This window comes from Camelus ferus, chromosome 11 (genome assembly GCF_009834535.1).
Source record: "Camelus ferus isolate YT-003-E chromosome 11, BCGSAC_Cfer_1.0, whole genome shotgun sequence".
Classification (NCBI taxonomy): domain Eukaryota; kingdom Metazoa; phylum Chordata; class Mammalia; order Artiodactyla; family Camelidae; genus Camelus; species Camelus ferus.
The window spans coordinates 59,677,192-59,698,985 of NC_045706.1; the positions used below are offsets into that span (position 1 = coordinate 59,677,192).

At 35.9% G+C, this 21,794-nt stretch overlaps 1 protein-coding gene across 1 annotated transcript in view; it reads left to right on the forward strand.

Moving 5' to 3' along the window:
* Window positions 1–21,794, forward strand: part of BMPR1A (bone morphogenetic protein receptor type 1A) — a 128,624-nt gene that overhangs the window by 87,049 nt on the left and 19,781 nt on the right. Inside the window, exons 3-7 of the mRNA XM_032491632.1 lie at window positions 2,540–2,758; window positions 9,027–9,189; window positions 13,495–13,597; window positions 19,066–19,162; window positions 19,323–19,422. Coding sequence (XP_032347523.1) covers window positions 2,692–2,758; window positions 9,027–9,189; window positions 13,495–13,597; window positions 19,066–19,162; window positions 19,323–19,422 — 530 coding nt within the window. The 5' untranslated portion in view covers window positions 2,540–2,691. The remainder of the gene's footprint in view (window positions 1–2,539; window positions 2,759–9,026; window positions 9,190–13,494; window positions 13,598–19,065; window positions 19,163–19,322; window positions 19,423–21,794) is intronic.

Genomic DNA, 21,794 nt, shown 5'->3' on the forward strand with positions numbered 1-21,794 from the left:
AAGATGGTTTCCCTCTTTGATTCTAGCAGTGTGCTTCTATCAGTGCGTCATAGGAGTGCCTTCGGTCTTAGCAGTTGTCATAGCACTGATGCGTATTGAGCTTATAGCTAAAACCTAACATTTTTTCTTTTAAAGATTAGGTATTTCCGTTGTTAGATTACAAATGAAGCACTTGAAGCCATTTTACCTTTAGCCTTCTCTTGGCTGATAGCTTTTCTCCATACAAATTGTTGCAGTTTTTTTAGTTTATAAAAATGTCTTACAGGTGGGATTGTCGTGGATAGCACCTGCTACTTCCTGTGCCAGGTTATAAACGTGTATGAGAGGAGGAAACTCTCACTGAGCTCCTACTCTGTATCAAGCTTTTCTAACTACTTTATATAATGTATAGTTTACATTTTACAGTGTACATGAAACATCCAGCAAGGCAGTATGGGGCAGCAGCTAACACAGACTCTGGAATCAGATCCCCTTAATTAGAATTATGGCCCTGCTGCTTACTAGCTGTGCAACCTTTGATAAATTCCTTAAGTTCCACTTGCCTTGGTTTCCTCATCTGTAAATTAAAATAATAATTGTGCCTGTCTTATAAGGTGGTTGTAATGATTCGATAATTTAATATTAATATATTCAAACCGTTTGTAATGGTACTGCTACATAGAGATGGATATGTATTAGCTATTATCTCATTTGGTTCTCAAAATAATTCTGAGTTAATATAATTCCAGTTTTACAGATGAGGAAACTCATCCAAAGAGGTTAGGTTACTTCATTTAAGGCAAATGCAGGACTTGCACTTGTGCTGAGAGTAGCAGAGCTGCAGGTGTTTGTGTGGGAGGAATCACACCTAATTGCTTTCTTCTGAAAGGGACTGTGAGTGTAGCCCATGCTTAGGGTCCATCGACTGCTCTGCGGATGCCTTGGTTGTATCTCTAATGAGGCAAGACCACATATTATTAGCTTTAAATAAAGTGGTGAGGAAGCAGTGACACGGAAAGATGGAACCAGTCATAGCAGTCACAAGACTATGAGGTCCTAGAAGCAGAATCTGTCATACTCATATTTTTATTTCTAGCCCCCTGCACTGATGTGTAATATGTACTCAGAAAATACTGTTGGTGATAAGGGAGTGAATGAATAAATGAGTGAAAGCATGGAGAGGGAGTGAGAGCTGGGAAGAGAGGCAGAAATGATGCCAGGGTTTTGGGCATGGTGACTGGAGAGATGGCACCACCTTCCTCTGTGATAGCAAACCGAGGATGGGGAGGCAGGGCCAGCGGAGTGAGAAGGAAAATTAATGAGTTTGATTTGGACAGGTGGAATGTAATCTGAGTAGAGATATTTAGCAGGCAAATAGAAATAAGGAGAGAGGTCAGGGTTGGAAATATACTGGGAACTTCTTTTGAATTTGAAATTGGAACAAGTATCCCTAGAACCGCAATCCCAGTTTCAAGAAGTGAGTTTTCTCAAGAAATGCTGTGAAGTCACATTATGAATGTTATTCTGTAGTTAGTTTAGACTTTACATCTTACTCTCTCAGCATCATGTAGATGGAAAGCAATTTAATTTTATAGTACAGAAGTGAAAAAATGCAGATTTTAGAACCAAGCCATATATGAAATGCACAGTATAAAAGATACCTCACTGTAAACCTCATTTCCTCAATACTGCACGTGCCTTTGGAGAGCTAATTAAAGTGAAAAATATTTAGGTAGATAAAATAGAAAACTTGGGTTATTTATGGTAGAAATCATGCCAGGGTAATTGTGTTGTAAGTGAATAAAATCTTTCTCATTCAGGAATAGTCCAGGCTGAAGTCAATGAAATCAAATTGCCTGAATCAATAGGATGGGGGGGAAACAGAATCATCTTTATATGAACTAGCCTTCTTTTTCTGTTACCTGCTTAACTGTTGTATAATTGCCAAACCTTAATTGGAGAGGTTATGTTTCATGTCATCCATATTAAAAGCTCAATTTTGTCCTAACACAGATTTGTAATATTCTAGGGAAATAATTTTATTTATGATACATTTCTATTGCTTTTTTCTTTAATTATAAAGTGTACTGCATCTTTAAATATGTTTTTCTAAGTAGACTTTCTCTTCTATTTATAGAGTATCTATTAGATTCAAGGTATTTTATCACATCTGCTAGGATTTGAAAGATTATTAATGATTAATTAGTATTTTAAATTCAGTTATTCCTGATTTATTCCTAATTTATTTAGAAGTTTTATTAATAGTAATAAAATAACTTAATTATTTTAGAGCAGTCAGAAGACTATTGAATTTGTTAGTGTTCTTATCTTGTTTTATATATGTTTAGTCTAAGGTCAGGAGAGGTGGCAATCTATTACTAAATTATTCAAGCTTTTGAACTACAGTGCCTTTTTTAAAAAATGAAGATAGCTTTAATCTTTAAAAATGTATTTCATTGTTCAAAGGTGTGTTTGGGCATTTGTTTTCCTCTCTTAGTTTTTGAAAACTTCCTGGAATTCAGTTATATTCGTTACTTTAAAAAATATTTTTATCTTTCAGGAGTCAGGAGAAAGCAGTGGAAGTTGGAGTCATTGCCAAGTGTTGAGACCTTTTACAAGAAAAATCTTCATTGAATAAAAGTCTTTTCAATTAGTGGCATAACAAGACCAGTAATTAAGGTGACGGTGTACAGAAAACATTACCATTGAACAATGACTCAGCTATATATTTACATCAAATTATTGGGAGCCTATCTGTTCATCATTTCTCGTGTTCAAGGTAAATCAGTATTCATTAAGCAATCTTACTTTTTTAGTAATTTGTTTCTCTATATATAAAAGCATTCATTCTTAGGATTGCTCCTTCAACTCATATCCTGTTTTAAACAGTAGGCCCAGTAGGCCCGCATGGCTTTTAAGTTTAGAAACAGAGAACAAACACATGCCAAGTAATTTCTGAACTTGACTATCACAGAAAGATTTTCAAGTCTATGTAAAAATCTCAGCCTCTCTGAATCTACTGTTATCTATAACATAAGCATTATGATACACAGCATCAGACTTGTGAGGATTAAATAAGATAAAGTATAAAATATAGTACCTGACCTAAGACACAGTATAATAGGTACTCAGGACTTAGTTTTAAAATTCGTCTCTCCTTTAAAATACACTAAGGAGTAAATATCAATAGTTTTTAAAAAATATTTTATTGTCATTTAAAGAGTTTAGAAACATAAATGGAATTTCTGTGTGCTGAATATTACAGTTTCTTTGGAGTACTCACAAAGTTTTATTTAAGGCCAATACCATGATTCTGTTGTGCATTCACAGCTTAGAACTCCTAAATGGGAAGTTACTGTGATGACTCTTAGGATCAGATGGGCTATATATTTGCACGTGAACTTTTTCCTGTATGGTGTAGTTAGGACAATATTTTAAACTGAAGAGGTAGTGTTATTTGGCAAAAGGATTTTAGATGGAACTTACTGAACATCTTCATTCTCTTAAGTTTATGACTTCACAGATTCTTCATAATATTTTGTTCACAGTGATGATTAATACCTACTAACAAGAAATATGACTAACAGCAGAAATCTTTTGACATTTTCATTTTAAAGAGTGGACATAATGAAATTCGTAGCTTCTTTGTATTTTGTCTTAGGTTTAGTACCCTTATTGGTACTGTGCTCGGAATATAGAGCCCTCTTGCAAAAGCTCCTTTTTTATATGAAGCCATCACATTATTTAATAAAGCATCTTTAACATCGTTGTTACATGACTTGCTGATCAGCAACAACCAAAGCTGTCCTAGTTTTGAAGATGAGTTAAATTGATAGTAACATTTGTATTTGCTACCTCACTCGCAGGTAATATTTGATATTTGATATTAAATTTTTTTTAAAAAATCTATATGGATCACACAGAGGCAATATGAAACAAAATTCTCGTTCCCCATCCTGATTCACGTTGTTACATAATAAACTTTTGTTAGATGAAATGAATTGGTAGTTATCAGGCATAAGTATGGAAAATCTTAGTAAGAATTATATTTCTCTGATAAAGAGTAAAATTTGTTACATTTTCTTTCAAAGAAGATTAGTTTGATAGCTGCCTTCAAATGATAAGATAAAAATATTTGCTCTTAAAGAAAAGAACTTAAACCAATGGAGAAAAAATGTTGTTTCTTAGAGATCACTAAGGATTGCCAGATTGGTGTTAAGCATAAATAACCTTTGACTTTAGCTCCAGCTTTATTTTGAATTGTATTTTGAGAAAGTACATTTTTCTGTACTTTGGTTTCCTTGTTATAATATAGAGATAATAGCACTTACCCTAGATACAAATAAGAATCCTTTTAGCAGCAAATGTTATGACAGAGATTTAAGTGCTTTACATTGTGATAACGTTATTACAGAGTTGGAACAGAGTAAGTCATCTGATGTTAACGTCTGATAGATATTTAGTTCTTGTTTTCGACTTGGTCATAAATTTTAGAAATTGATTTTAGCTTTATGTAACTGATTACTCAATAAGCAGTGACTTTAAAAAACAGATATATCTTCTGACATAATGGTGGATATTTGCTGTTGTTCATTCAGTAGTTGAGTAGTGCAAAGGTTGGTATCTCTGTAACTTTCTTGGTTTTTCCCTCATGGTTCCAAAATGGCTGCTATTATCTGCATTGGAGGAAGGAAAAATTGGGAAAGGTCAGCACTGGCCTCAACTAGACCTAATATAGGAAAGCAGAAGTGTCCCCAGAAACTAAACCCACCTCCCACCAGCAGATTTTATCTTTTTTGGAAGGGAGGGTGTAAACTGAGACAGTTTCCAGGGCTAATAGAAAACTGGAAGACAACATTGTCACATTCTGTTTAGATTAATCTAAATCCATTGCCTAGGATTATACACATTGTCCCCCCAGACAAAATTAGAGTTTAGATAGCTAGGAAGATGGGGACGGAGGATTGATAGCCACTGGGGAACGAAAAAGATCTGGAACAGAATTTATTTCTTCTGTTAATTAGGATGCTTTCAGCTATAAGTAACCAAACCCACTTCAAGATAGCTTAAATAGTAAAGAAAATGTAATATCACACAACAAGGTATTTTTCTTTTTCAACTGTGCTGTCTTCCACACGTCAGTTTAGTATAGGTTAGTTCACTTCACAGCCACAGTGTGGCTGCTGAGGGGCCAGACATCACATGCAGATAATAACTTAAAGTTGACAATATTCAGTACAAGAAGAGAGATGAATGTCTCTTGTGTGTCTTTTTAATTGGCCAAGAGATCTTTCCTCATGCATCTCCCCTACCTACCTCTAGACTTTCATCTAATCTTATTGGCCAGAATTTATTGTATGCTCTTATGTAAGCAGTGGTGGGGGAAGGGAATGGAACTAAAATTGTCGGATTAGACAGAAATTAGATTTTAAAAAATGTTTCTAGGGGTAAGGCTGTACTTCCCTGAATACAGGGGGGAGGGGCAAACACTTAAACTTAAAAAAAACTGTATATATGTGTGTGTATTTCTAGCAAGATAAAGGGGAAAAGAACTAACAGTATCTGTTGCCAGGCACCACAGTTTTTACCTAACATCATACATACCCTTTCTTACATGCATATACTAAAAGTGTTCATGTTATGAAGCTTTCAGTTCCTCCTCAAAGGGATATATAACCTCAAGTGCTGTCCACTTAGAGCAGTCAGCTGGTAATCCGGGACCTCTGCATAGTATGTGGCCTTCTCTGTCCGGTCCAGGTGTGCCTCTTCATGGTCCAGTAGTGTATGGCTAAAAGAGAAATTATTGGTGCCCAACATTCCCAATATTCAGTGATGAAGAAAAAATCGGCTAAGTATTGTAAAACTCCCATTCAGAGGAAGGAAGACTTGGAAACAGCCTTCAGTGGTCATTGCTCCATAGCACGTGGATTAAGGAAAACTACTTTTACTGGTAACCTTGTAGATGCAAGACATTGACATCCCATTGGTCTCTGCAGCTCTCCTACGTTTTGCTTTCTGATCCCTATTTAGACATTCTGTCTTGGCGGGAGGAGGGGGAGGGATTTCCTCTGCTTTATACAAAGGAAGCCAAGAGATTATTGGGAAAGTAGGAAAAATTATTTAGCCAGGAATAAAAAAATCTAATAATATAAAATCATTGATGCCAAAGATTGTCATCAGTGACAAAGGAGCATGGTGTGAATGTGCCTGTATTCTATATGGATGTGTAGTCACATGTGTCTTTCAGCTGTATGTCTTTATATTTTTATATATTTTGTTTTCTACTTTGTTACACTTGAGCATGTAGGCTGTTAAATATTTTTTGAGCTTTTCTTTTGAAACATACAACCTGAAGCTCCAGCCCACCCCAGGTCTTCTTATTTCATGCTTTGTAAACACAGGACTTGTGGGTAGAAAGAGATTGTCGCATTCTAGGAACTGACACAAGGCCAGTATGTGTGGGCATGATACAAAGGAGGTGCTGTGAGTTGATGATGGAGTGGTACACAGGGTCCAAATCCTGCTGGGCCTCCATAGGCCTAGTGAAGAAGGTTGGATTTTATTCTGAGTGTATATGAGGTTACTAATCAGTTTTAAGCCAGGCAGTGACAGGATCAGGTTTAGGTTTACTCTGGCTGCTGTGTGGGAAATAGATTGGAGCGGCCAAAATTACAGAAGTAGGCAGATTGGTGTGGAGATTCTTATCTTGGAAGTGACATAATATGATGGATCCAAGTAGTAGCAGTGCAGTTGGACCAAAATGAAAAAAAAGGTGAGGTGTATCTTGGAGATTGAGCCAAAGACCTTGGGAGGACCAGGTTTAAGGAGAAAAATCACACATTCTATTTTAGATGAGTGAATTTTGAGATACTTAAGCAAGTCAAGGGTGAAGGGATAAATCTAGGAACTATCAACAAAGGGATTGATTTAAACTGTGGAAATAGGTGCTGTCACCTAGGGAGAAGAGTGCAGAGAGGCTGTTGCTGTTTTTCTTTGTATTCACGCCTCTACTTAGTGAAATGTTACAACCTTATAGTGTAGCTCAGGTTTCTTTGCTTCTGACACCGTAGGATGAGAGTGTGTGTTATTGGCTCCTTCCTTTGCTTACATAACATCTTTGTATTATATTGAACTGGGTTTTTTCGTGTGCTTATACCCTCCACACACACACCTTTGCCTCCTTTCAAGTTTCTCAAGGACCGATAAGTTTTCGGCATTCATAACTTGCCTTGCACATAGTTGGCTTCTAATTAGTGTTTTGTTAATTAAATATTTGAGATAATATAAACCCCAGATGTAAATTATTATAATTAAAATATTTTTATCTGCTGAATTCAAACAGTATTCTAGAAAGTTATGTGTATTAACATCATATAACCTTGAATTTTCCAGGTATTTGTTATCTTTTAGTGTGGTCCTTGTTATTCGTAATATCTTCATTTGTACACTTTTATATTTAAGCCCTTTGTTATATATTAATTTGATCTATATATAACCTCTTGACTTGAGCAGGAGTTGTTATCACCATTTTTTCTTTTTTTTTATTATCACCATTTTTTATAGAGAGAGAACTGAGGTTCAGAGTGTAACTTACCAGTGGAGATACTCGGAAATTGAACCCCTGACTTCTCAGTGTTATTTCTGGCACACTGTACTGCTTTTTCTAGGTATCATTAGATTTTTGAAAAAACCAATTGTGTGCCTGTATTATTTGCCATTTATTCTCCATAGTTAAATTGATGCTTCTTTCTGTTACTGTAATAGGATTTTAAAGCTGTTTAAGAGACTTCAGATGTGCTCTAGTCCTACAGTCTCATTGAGTAAATGAGGCTTTGAGAAGTGACATGGCTTGTTCATGACCATCCAGCTAGCCAGACAGTGGAGGGACATAGTAGACCAGAGTCCAGATCTCCTCATTTCTATCCCAGTGGATTTCTTCCCTTCCTAAACCTCCCCTCCTCTTTTTTTTTTAACGATTGATGTTCTTAACATAGAGGAAGTCTTTAAGTTTTGTAGCAATTTAGAGGATTAAGTGAAGATTATTAAAATTTAAGGCATGGAATCAGTAAAACTTATTTAACAGTACATTCAATGTGTGTATATGTGTTATTTTTCTTTTTTAAGTAGTTCATCTCACCAGTACAGGTAAATTTTAAGTTGACATTGTGCCTTGAACCATTTAACATTTATAATGAAATACATGCACAAGTCTTTTAATATTTTATACCTGTTTGGCTCTATATTTTATTCCCTGGAGAGCAACCCTACAAGGAATAGCCTAGCTGATTTCACCTGATTCAGAGGGAGGAAGGAATTACTGAGACATTGTTTTAGTTCTGTTCTGTTTTCAGCTTGAAAGAATCAGCACCAGGTATGACAGCATCTGTCATTCGAGGCTGCTGGACTCCAATGCGAGAACACAGTTGTTTCCATACGCTGACCACTGCCCTACAGTAACCTTCAGTCTCTGGCAGAATAGTCTGGATTTGAACCAATGACCTTGAGATAAAAGGCACCAGATAATATGATTAGTCCCTGTGCTCTCACAGTTCCCTTACTTAAGTAATTAAAATCCAGAGCAAGATGCTTAGTAACTTCACTTCCACATAGAGGTACAAATTAAAGACTTACTTTTTTTAAAGCCAGTCACAAGTTTTGAACTAAAGAATCTAAAAATAGAACCATAATTTGTCTATTTTTCAATGATTGGAAACAGTCTCAGCATTTCCTGAAATTGCTTTCCATTTTGTTCCTTTCTTAGAAGTTCTGACCACATCCTACCGTGTACCACTCTTGTTTGTCTTTCACTAGCGCTAAATTGTGACATAGCCGTCTGCATATAACCCACAATACTTGGGATAGTTTTTCTATGCATTTTAGGTTGTTAATAAATATTAATTGTGAATGAAATTTATTTTTAATTAAAAAACATCTTTGCTGCAATTATTGTGATAAGAAAGCTTAGAAATTTCTCCTCACTGAAAATTGGAATGAAACAATTAGCTTTTCAGAAATGGTTTATTTACACTTTTCCCATTTGAATACAGGGCAGAATCTAGACAGTATGCTCCATGGTACTGGGATGAAGTCAGACTCCGACCAGAAAAAGTCAGAAAATGGAGTAACCTTAGCACCAGAGGATACCTTGCCTTTTTTAAAGTGCTACTGCTCAGGCCACTGCCCGGACGATGCTGTTAATAACACATGCATGTAAGTGTTTCATGCAGTCCTTCTTAAAGTTATAAGAGTAGGGTTGCATTTAGTGCTATTTTAAGAATTGTTTACATTGCCTAAGTTTTATTTTTCCCTTAACTTTGTATGGTATCTTTCTAAAACCAAAAGCTTCTTGTTCTTTATATAGGAACCCTTATTACTATTAAGTGATTGATGGTTATTTTCTTAGAGTAACTTTGTAATACAGCTTTTTAAAAGAGGTGAAAGGAATCATTTGTCTTAACATTTTGCACTTGTTTAATAATTTTTTATCATAAAGCTATTGATGCTCATTGTAGAAAACTTAGACATTACCAAAAAAAAATGAAAATTTACCTAAAACCTTGTAATTCTAAATTGGTTGAAATATTTTACAAATATTAAAAATGATATCGTGATATTTAATTTTATGTTATTTTCTTATAAGTGAACTCCCCAATCCAAATCTGATTCATATAACTACTTTAATTTTTCTGCTCAGTTTTATGTTAACTATTTAACACATTTACATATGATCTTGTAATTCTATGCCATATTCTTTGAGGACATTAAAGAGTTGACTTCCCAAAAAATCTGAGTAACTCAGTCTCTTCAGTCAAATTAATTGTCTCCCTGTTACAAAGATGTAATAAACAACTTGTTTGTACTTTCCTAGTAATTTTATGCTCTTTGATTGTGACCAGATACAAAGCAAAAAAAGTATACATGTAAAACACTGAAATTATATGATGGTTCGTCATGTCTTAGATTTATTGTTTATCCTCTGCTGGTATTGTGACAGACTGGGTGATCTGTTGTAGGGGAGGGTTCCCGACATTGTCACCAAGTGATTTTTCGGCAGACTTATCTGAGGTGCATGCCTGATATATGTGGGCTATTTGTTAGTGGCTTAGTAACCCAGAGTAAAACCGAATTAACAAGTTTAACAGAATTTCACCCCACACTTAATATGGTCTCATTACAGAAAATGAATAATTCTGCAAGTCTTTAACTTACTGATATGAACAGTAAGTAGGAACACAAAAAAGCTTTTAGAAGTTTTTTCCAATCCATTAAAGCTTTAATGAATATAATAGGGGAAGATTCCAGCATCCTAATACCAAAATGATGAAATTTCATTAAATACAAATACATTTATGTAAATTTCTTGAAAATTCAGCTATTCAGAAATTCTTCCCTTTTTTCCCCTATCATATTCAATAAAAAGTACCTCTCTTGGCAATGTGAGAAGGACTTGGCCTGTGTTGTGGCTTTGAAGATTGAGGAAAGAAACCATGGGCCAAGGAAAGCAGGCAGCTCTAGAAGAGGAAAAGGCAAGGAAATGCAGGCAGAAAGGAAGGCATCTTGTCAGCAGCTTGATCTTAGTTCAGTGAGGTTCACGTTGGACTTCTACAGAACTATAAGATAGGAATTCTGAGTTGTTTTAAGCCTAAGTGTATGGTAATTTGTCACAACTGCAATTGAAAACTAATACAGATACCAAACAAAATAATCATTCCAATAACAGATTAACTGCACCTCTGATGACTGTTATAAGCAAGAGTGCCACAAAGCTATGTTAATAGGGGTACCTAATGTAGATTGGGAATAAATGTCCTAAGGCCTACGTGTATCATTTTAGAACCTTTAAAATGTAGACTTTTCATGCCTTTCCAGTCCCTGCTTTGGTTCTCACCATCTTCCATTGCATCCACCATTGTCCTGATTAAATTCCTAGTACTCAGAACACCATCCAGCACATACTAAGATCTTAATAGATTAAACTCATTATCAATTAATTAATTCATTAATTAATGAACACTTGAATGATTAATAGTTATATTTGTGAGTCTGAAGGAAAAAATACAGATTTGTGACTTGTAAGTGTTTAGGTGTTGGCTCTTCTTTTGAGAAAGATGTGGGAGATTATAGAAAGCAGAGAAATAGAGTCAAAAACAGAATCTTGGGAAATACCAACATTTAAAAAGTAGTCAGACAAAGGCTTAATTTCCAGAATATATAAACAGCTCATACAACTTAATAACAGAAAAACAAACAATTCAATCAAAAAATGGGCTGAAGACCTAAACAAGCAATTCTCCGATGAAGACATACAGATGGCCCATAGGCACATGAAAAGATGCTCAATATCACTAATTATCAGAGAAGTGCAAATCAAAACTACAATGAGATCAACTCACACCAGTTGGAATGGCCATCATTCAAAAGTCCATGAACAAATAAATGCTGGAGAGGGTGTGGAGAAAAGGGAACCCTCCTACTGCTGGTAGGAATGTAGCTTGGTGCAGCCATTATGGAGAACAGTATGGAGATTCCTCAAAACACTGAAAATAGACCTACCATGTGATCAGCAATTCCACTTCTGGGTGGGAACTTTAAAGTGAAAAGATACATGCACCCCAATGTTCATAGCAGCACTATATACAATAGCCAAGACATGGAAACAACCTAAATGTCCATCAACAGATGACTTAGAATCAGAGAGAAGGAAGGACCAGAGAGACAGCTCAACATCAGAGTCAGGTTTCTTTCGAGAAATCTGCAGAGGGTGTCTCCAGTGAGACTGGAGGCCGCTCTCTCGATAGAGACTTGGTTATTTTATGCCTGAAAGTAGGAGCTGATTGATGGATTCTTACGCAAATGAGGGGAGCTGAAGGGTAATTGCTGATTGGTGGAGTTTTTTAAAGGGGCGTGTCTGAAAAGAGAGGGGCCTGATGGATGAACTTTCCTGCCAGTAGTTCTCACTCAGGTCCCTGGAGGGTTTTACAGGCAAAAGGCAGAAGTTGTTACTTGTGATTGGCTGGGCTTGTCCTGAAATAGCAGCAGATCAGGGAAACGGAGTTGGTCGTATCTATCAGTGACTAGATAAAGAAGCTGTGGTATAATTATACAATGGAATACTAGTCAGCCATAACAAAGAATAAAATAATGCCATTTGCAGCAACATGGATGGCCCTAGAGATTGTCATTCTAAGTGAAGTAAGCCAGAAAGAGAAAGACAAATACCATATATCACTTATATGTGGAATCTAAAAACAAAGACACTATGAACTCACCTACAAAACAGAAACAGACTTGCATACATAGTAAACAATCTTATGGTTACTGGAGAAGTAGTGGGAGAGGGGCTGTATTTGGGACTTTGAGATTTACAAATGTTAGCCACTAGAAAAACAGATTTTTAAAAAGTTTCTTCTGTATAGCACAGGGAACTATGTTCAATATCTCGTAATAACCTTTAATGAAAAAAAATATGTGAAAACAAATATATGTATGTATATGCATGACTGGGACATTGTGCTGTACACCAGAAATTGACAAATTGTAATTGACTGTACTTCAATTTAAAAATAAATAATAAATATACATTTTAAAAAATTAAAAGTAGTCAGAGATGATTATACATTGAATGTGAACATAGAAAGATACTAGGTACTTGATGGAAAAATAAAGATTGTAGAAATTTAGATAATTTGATTAGACTATTGAGAAACACATAATCAAACATATACATCACACACAGAGCCTGGGAAGAAATTGATGAAAATGTTAATTAGTTGTGTTTGGATAGTATGCATATTGGTAACAACATATCATGACAATAAAGAATATTGTTTTTTTCTTTCTGTATTCCAATTTTATGGAATAAAATTTAATCATATTTTTTAAAAAGTGCCTCTCAGGACCTCAGTCTAGTTTCTCAAATATACTTTTATTTGTCCTTGAGTCTGTTTATTTATTATTGTGTGCAGTATGGGAATACTGAAAGTCTTATGGGTGAGAAGAGACAAACTTATTTTTAAATATATTTTTAAACATTAAGATTATTTACTTTACAGGGGGAAGGTATAGCTCAAGTTGTAGAGCACATGCTTAGCATGCACAATGTCCTGCATTCAATCCCCAGTACCACCTCTGAAAACAATAAACCTAATTACCCCCCAAAAAAACTTTAAAAAAAAAAATTATTCACTTTATATAATTTTACAAATCATCTTTCTGTGATCACATGACTATGATTAGCAAAGAGAAATTACATAGTATTTTATATTTGGGGGACTTGTTTAATAGAAATCCTTTTCTGCTTGACATAGGTTCTTATTGGACCTTCAGGTCTTAGTTCAGACATGACAACTTTCATTTGCTTTAAAACCCATATGATTTTGGCAATAAATTACATGTGAATGCAGTTCTAATTCAGAACTAAAAGCCATCAGCACCTGCTCACATTCAAGCTGAGATTTTATTAGTACTTTCTAATGTGAAGTTGTTTTTTGTGTCTGTGTGTGTGTTTTCTTTTAGAACTAATGGGCATTGCTTCGCCATCATTGAAGAAGATGACCAGGGAGAAACCACATTAGCTTCAGGGTGTATGAAATATGAAGGATCTGACTTTCAGTGCAAGGTAAGATCCAACTTAGGGCCTATGAAATAAAGAAGGGAGGAGCCACAGGAAAAGCATCGGTCCCCCAAGGAGAAGTGTGCCTGGTCTGCACACTGTTGTGTATTCTGGTAAGCAAATGCATTGGAGCCTAGCTCTTCCTTCAAGTAATATGACTGTGCCAATTGAAGTTACAGATTACTTTTTAAAAAGTTTTAAATCGTTCTGTTTTGAAATTGTCAGGCCTGTTAAAAATGATACTGTCACATGTATTTGTAGATTATAAAACTGACTGAAAAGACTTGAAGATGATGGGCCATAACCTTTGTATCTCTCTGAAACAACTTAGAGACATTCAGTCCTTGTAAGGAGATCTTGGTGGAGGAACTTTAACTGCAGCAACAAAAGAATCAGTGGATTAGTAATAGTTTATGAACATCCTGATGGCTTTGACTAATAAACCTAATCCCTTCAAAATCCTGTGTAGTAATTTTGCCCCACAGGATCCTTCCAGTGTTTTTGAAAACAGCTCCAGAGATAACTGTTCGTTCACAAATTTATGTCTCAGCTATTTTTGAAAATTATTCAAATTAGTAAAAAATTCTCAGGGTTGGTAGATACCCTAAAAGGTTATATGTTTCAACCTCTCAGCTAATGTTTGGGTTCTGCCCCCCACCCAACCCCCCAGTACACACCGTTACATCCCATCTGTTTTCTGTATGCTGCACCCATAGTGTCGGGCTCATTACCTCCGAAGCCCACCTGTTTCATCTGTAGTAATGAACTGACCGTATCCTTAGAAAGCTTCTCCTTCAAGTGATGCAGATCTCTCTTCCTTCCTGCGTCTTTGGACCATAGAGAACAAGCCTAATTCTTCTTAAATATAATGGCCCTTTACTACGTGAAGAAATTTTTTTTTTGTCCTGCTTTTCTATCCGTATCTTCTAGTCTTTGCCCAATGAAAATGATAGTTCAGAAGGACTTCAGCTCTTCCTTGAATGATCAGCTTTAGAGTTACTCTTCAGTTTCTCAGTGTAATATGCAGAATTGACTGTGGGCTGGCCAAAAAGAAAAAAGGCAAAGAATAAGTAACTCCTTTCCCTTTTTCCAAATACAGCCAGATCTTGTTTAGATGTTTGTCACACTGTTTTCTTGAAACATACCGAGCTTCCTGTCAGCAGAAATCCCCAGATCTTTCACTCATGCTGCTGCTCAGCGACATCGTTTCCATCCTTTATTGGTGCTGTTGGTTTCTTGACAGGAATAAGTAGATGGGAATGAAATGAGTTTTGTTACACAGTTGTCACATACTTGTCTATGTTAGATTTTATCCTACTAAAATTAGTCTCCCACTCTAACTTGTCACGATTTGGGGGATGCTAATTTGTTTTTTCCAGTTCCATGCTATTTGCATATTTATCAACCGCACATACAGTGCATTTTGTAATCACTTAAAAATACTGAAGAGCTATCAATGGTTATAGCACTGAGCTTGGCAGTAGTAACCAGTGTCTTGCAGGCCCCCTCAACTAGGTATGTCCCAAATGAACTTACCAATATAATTTAGCTGTTAAGCTTGACAGTCTGTGTTTAGATGTACATGCTGCCTTTTACTAGTTGTGAAACTTTGGTCAAGGAGCTTTATTTTCTTAAGTTGTTTTTCTCATCAGGAAAGGAGTTCTTGTAAGGATCAAATGAGATAGCCTATATGCAAAGAGTTTAATTTAGCATACTGGCACGTAGTAAGGGCTGACGTCGTAAACGTTAGCTTTTACTATATTGACGATGTAACTGAGGAGGCTTTAAAGTGGGACACACATATCTCTGGGTGTACACAGCCTACTTTACACAGGGATCCCAAAGGCACATGGATAGTTTTAAGGGAATCAGTTTGCAGGTCCAGAACTTTCATAGGTCCAGTTGCTTAATATTGATCTTCCTGAGACCAGAGCTTCTCAAGCAGTTTCTCTTTTACTTTCTTCCTTTTCACAATCACCCTTCTCACAGTTTCCAGATCAGTGGCCCGGAGTGTAAATCCTCAAGTTTCCAAACAGTGTTATAGTTCAAAATCTAAGTATCAGTGTGGGGAACATGGGGCTATCAAATATATTTGCATATCTGGTAGTTTTCATTTTTTTTACTTTCGACCATATCGACAATAATTTTTCATAATAGGATCACTATAGAAGTTATAGCATATGATTGGAAGGTCTTTAAAGTTAATGCCAGACTTTCTCATTCTAGCAGTAATTGTCCATGAATTTATGAAGTCCTTGAAAAGTCCATCCATCTCAGACCTCTCCAATAAAACTTTCATTTTATGTTAGTATTTTAATAAAAGTTATTGTATATTATTTTGATTAATTTTTTACTGATAATAATTGTGATGATAAATCAAACCAGAATAATTTTTTAAGACTTAAGACATACTATCACAGGAAACAGAATGCATTTATATGTGTTTATTTCTGATATGGAGAATTACATATCAAGATATAGTACATTAGGGCATAATTATTGTGGAAGATGTGGAAAGGGATTAGGAGCTCAAGGAGAAAAAGGAACGCTATAAAAATTTCAATTGTTAAAGAAGCATTTGTTCATTTTTTTTGAAATAATGATAATGGATATCGAATTTCTGTACTATTTAGATCCTGCTGAATAGATTTAAGTGTGATGTAACCATTTTATTTTAAAATATCATGTGCAGTAAAACAAATTATCAGTACATTCTTTGCAGCTATTGATGATGAAAAAGTTTAGGTGTCAGCCTTAAAATACATGAGGGGATACATTGTTTTTCAGAATTCATTTAAGGGTTACACAGGCAGAAAACGCTGACCACCACTTTTCTCATTTTCTGTATGTCTTGCTCCATATCACCCTTCACTTGCCGGGCACCTAACCTGAGCAGAACAGGTCTTGTACGACTGTCTTAAGCCTTTTCCTCCAGTGCTTCCACATACTGCCAGGTTTGGATCAAAATAGTTTCAAGTGATAATCACCATGCTTCTCCTAGACCTTGATATTCCCTCCCACCGTCCAGGCTCTCTTGTTAAATCTAGCTTATTGTGTTTCTTCCTGTAGGATGAATTATTTCTCAGAAGCCGCACTGCCATTCCTTGTAATTTGGTTTCAGTTCCTTCCTCATGCACCTGCTCCCTGCAACCCCCCCACCATTCACGCTGACTAGATAAGTTTAAGTTAGAATCTCCTGTTTCATGAATGCCAAGTGAATTTTTTCCCCACAGGGACTTTTATTGCCCACATAAATCCAGAGACGCAAATGGACTTGGGCAGAGCATGAGAGTGGGGAGTGCAGAAACGGGAGAGGTTGTGTCACCCAGCTCCATAATCTAGACACACTTAACTTCTGCCTACCCAGATGTATAGTTAACCTACGTAAGAAAGATGGGAGGTGACTCTCTCAAGTTACTTATTCTCGGTGAAGCCACGTTGAGTCTTCCAGGAGGCTGCAAGCATTTTTGGCTTATTCTAGAATCTTGACTGGGATCCGTGTCACGTTCACTAGAGGAAGAAGAATTGATTTATTGAACATTTGCCATTTTGATTCAATATGCTGGGTGCCTCATATATTTTCCCTCATTTTCTCCTAGTTTCCCTTTTATAAGGCAGATACTTTTTATCCTTCATTTTACAGCAGAGGGAAACTAAAGCCCAGAGAGAAGTAAGTTCATTGCTCAGGGTCACAGAGTTAATAAATGGCAAAGCTAGGATTTAAGCTATTTGATTCCAAAGCCCTTGCTATTTCATAATACTGTGCTGCCCCCAATCTGTTGTTGGCAGTCTTTCTTTCCCCTTTAAAGGTAACATAACGTTTAGCTGTCTAGTTTCCAGCACTCCTTATTTGTAAAATCTTAGAATCGTACCTGTCTTTCAGCCCTCTCCAAGGTGCTCTCATCTTCCTGTTATGAACTCAGACAGGACACAGAAACATTGTAGGATACTTCTGGGATATCAGTCTCACGTACTGGTGTTTGATCTGCCTTGCCTTCATTCCTGTTACCATCCTTGCTAGAGAAGACCAAAACAAAACGGGAGTTAAGGAAGTGTACGTTTTCCTTGTCCTCCATCACCTGGTGTTTTGTCAGCAATACTGCATGTATGGCTTGGTGGTCTTCTAGCACTGCCAAAGACCGTTTCTTGATTTTTCTTTATATTTCCTCCTCTACAAGGCTAAGCTCATTTTGAACTTTAGCCTTCCTAGAACTATTTTTGGATGCTTCATACTTCTTTCATTCATCTTGAATTACATACTCTTCATTCCATCCTTCATGTAAGTTTTCTCTGGATCTGTCATTTTTTTCAGAATCACCTGTGTAACTCCTCAGATGTCTCTCTTTTTCTTTTTATGATTATTTAAAGATAGAAACTGTTAAAAAGTTTAAAATTCAATTAAAATGTAAACTTCTGCTTTTGGAGGTTTCTAAATACTCTTGACCTATCTTCTCTTACAGGATCTCAAATCCCATATAGAATCCCATATTGATTCCCTTATGGACTTTCATAGTCACCTTTTTAAGTAATACCTGATTATACCCAGGTTTCTCCTTTCTGATATTTAAGAATAACGTGGTCGAATTCTGCTTATATTCTTCCTACTTTTATAATGACAATTTCTTTCCATTACTAATTTGGTCTAGAATGGCACTTCTCCCAGGCAGTGCTGAAATGTCAGCATTCAAGTTAAGAATTTCTCAAATACTATACTTTTAATCAAATAAAACTTCACCTATAATTGTTGATGTCAGTTCCCATGACTGCAGTCTTTCCCTGTGCTCATTTTCTGGTCTGTTAGGGACACATACCTGGTTGCTGGTCTCTAAAACTCTCAGGAATATTGTTTCTATATTTTGCCCTTACCCTCACCACATACGCTTTGACTTGCTTCCTTATTGGGTTCATTAGTTTCAGCAGAGTTATATGTAGACTCAACAGTGTCTTCCGCCTACTTGACTACCTTTTTCTAACTTGTCATTTCTTTGGCCTAGGGTAGCCTCAACTTTTTAGTCTGATCTTAAATCTCATTCATCTAAGTCTTGGTACTACTATGAGATCATATTTACCCCACTACTTTATCTTTTTAATAAAATGCAATACCCATATTTTTTAGGAAAAGATCTCATGACTTTAATTACTTTTTTACTAAAAACAGATGAATAGTAGTACTTTAAGATATGCCAAAGTTTTGATAAAAAATACTTAATAAACTTTTGTTTATCTGTCGTTAAGTAATAGTATAGTGATCTAACATACCAACCACATACATACATTCTCCTTGAGAAAAAATATTTTGGAGTCTTCATTGTTTCACCACAGATTCAAATTTTTCAATGATTTTTTTCACACATATAATTTGTAGGTCATTTTCACTCACTGAATTAGAGATTATATTTTATGAATATTTTAAAAGTTAATTATCAGTTTAGTATATCAAATCATTTCTAATTTTATCATTACTCTTCCTCTAGGATTCACCAAAAGCCCAGCTACGCCGGACAATAGAATGTTGTCGGACCAACTTATGTAACCAGTATTTGCAGCCTACACTGCCCCCTGTTGTTATAGGTAGGTTAGCCGAGAAAAGTGCAATCATGGTTCTCAGTGAAATATTTCCTCTGGTTTTAACAGTAAGCAAGCTTTCTAGACTTTAACACTACAAACTTATTTTTTCCTCTTATGATGTGATAGAAAGGTAATGTGTTCACTTTACTATTTCCATTGTCAGGTCCATTTTTTGATGGCAGCATTCGATGGCTGGCTTTGCTCGTTTCTATGGCTGTCTGCATAATTGCTATGATCATCTTCTCCAGCTGCTTTTGTTACAAGTAAGATAATTATTTTGATGCAAAATATTTCGTTGAATATTAGATATAAACAACTGTTCTTAAAGCCAGTGGGCAGAAACCAGTGACTACTGAATGTAATGCAGAAACTATTAACTTGTATTCTCTGATTGTATCTCCTGTAATTAACTAAATTACAGTTTTCTTAAGGGAAAAGAAGACCTTACTACCAATCAGTCAATTGGACACAACGTGATACTTCTTGTTATGTTCATGAGTACTTACGATTTTCTTATTTATAGAATATTGAACCTTCTTATATTTAAATGTTTAAAACCTGTCCCAAGAAATCAACTATATATCTTGTTATTCTTTAGTTATTTGGTGGTTCAGAATTTTTGCATTTAGTCATGATTTCAGAAGACAGTTGCTAGAAGAGAAGAGCTGTCAGAGGAGGGCATAAACTTCAATAATAAAACATCGTCCTGGCATATGAATAAACAGAGAGATGAGCAGAACAGGTTACTAGACCCATAAGTAAACCCAAGTGTATGAAGAAAGTTAGTATGTGATAAAGGTGACATTTCAGATCACTGAGGGAAAGTAGACTTACGCAGTAAATGGATTTGGGAGTGGATAGCTTTATGGAAAAAAAAATGAAGTTGAATCCATTCCCTACACTGAAATAAATTTTAGCCAGTTTGGAGCTAGATAGGTATAAAATGAAATGATTAAAATACTAGAACAAACCTTGGAAGGATTTTTACAAATAATCCCAGAGTCAGGAAGACCTTTCTGAGTCTGACACAAAACTTACAAGCAAAAAACAAAAACAAAAAAAACTCCACACCTTAAAATTTAAAAAAAGACTGCTAGTATTAACTACATAAAATGAAACTTTACTATGTGGCAGAAGCCACCATAAATGATCAGAAGACAGACTAACAGTGAAAAATATCAGCAGCTTATATTACAAAAGAGCTGATTTCTCAAATATAAAGAGCTTCTATAAATCAGAAAGAAAAATGTCAATTCAGTGGGAAAATGGGCAAAAAAAGATGAATACATGGTTTCTCTAAAAAGAAATATATATGGCTCTTAAGAGAAAAATTGAAAGATGACTTAAGACTACTCATAATGTGAAAAATATGGATTAAAATCATACTGAGATTGTTTTTCACCTGCCATACTGGCAAAGCTTCAAATATTTGATCATAGATCTTTTAGATACAGAGGCAGATTAAGCATATTAATTTACTTTTTGTTGCCGCTACTAAAACAGCATTAAAGAGTTTTTAACTTTTTTGTCCAACTAGGACAAGGAGACAAGATAAGAAAAAAAGCTTTAGAATCTATAAAGTTTATGAATGAGTAGGGACTTTGCAGACCTAAAAAATCTGAATCCCAAGGCTAGAAATTAAAACAAAAATCACCCAATTTGTACTATAAAATTTCCTGAGAAGCTCAAGAATTAACAGTACCAGTTACCTCTGGAAGTAAAGTTGAGGGTGACTGTAAAGCCAGGAGGATTGCTTGAAAGTATTTTTAGAAAGTCAGATGCTATATTAGTTATGCAATACTGCATTAAGAAATCACTTCCAAACTTAGTGGCTTGAAACAGCCATTATTATCTCTCACTGTTTCTATGGGCCAGGAATTCAGGGGTGACTTGACTGGGTGGCTCAGGATCTTTCATGACATGCAGTCAGATGTCAGCAGAGGCTATACGTACTTATACCTGAACGTTTGACTGTAGCTGGTAGACCCCCTTCTAAGACAGCTCACTTCTGAGGCTCGCATGTTGGCAGGAGAACTTAGTTCTTCTGATGTGAGCCTCTCCACAGAGCTGCTTGAGTGTTCTCCCAGCATGAAGCCTGGGTTTACCCCCAGAGTGAGTGATCCAGGAGACCAAGGTGGAAGCTGCAATGCTGTTTATGATCTAGACTCAGAAGTCACACCATCACTTCTGCCATATTCTGTTGGTCACACAGTTCAGCCCTAGTGCTTTATAGAAGGGAATTAAACAAGGACAGGCATACCAGGAGGTGAGAAACTTTGTGGGCCACTTTGGAAGCCAAGTACCACAGATGTTGGGATCCCTACTCCTATTCTGAGTAATCACGTGACTTTCCATCATCTCTCTAACGGAAGGCTGGAAGTGTTGTTTCCTGCTACCTTGCTGAATTCTTTTATCAGCTCTAGTAGTTTCTGTGTGGAGCTTTTAGGGTTTTCTGTATATAGTATCATGTCATCCACATGACATGATAGTTTTACCTTTTCTCCTCCAATTTGAATCCCTTTTATTTCTTCATCTTGTCTAATTGCTATGGCTAGGACTTCCGATACTATGTTGAATAGAAATGGTGAGGGTGGGCATCCTTGTCTTCTTCCAGATTTTAGAGGGAAGGCTTTCA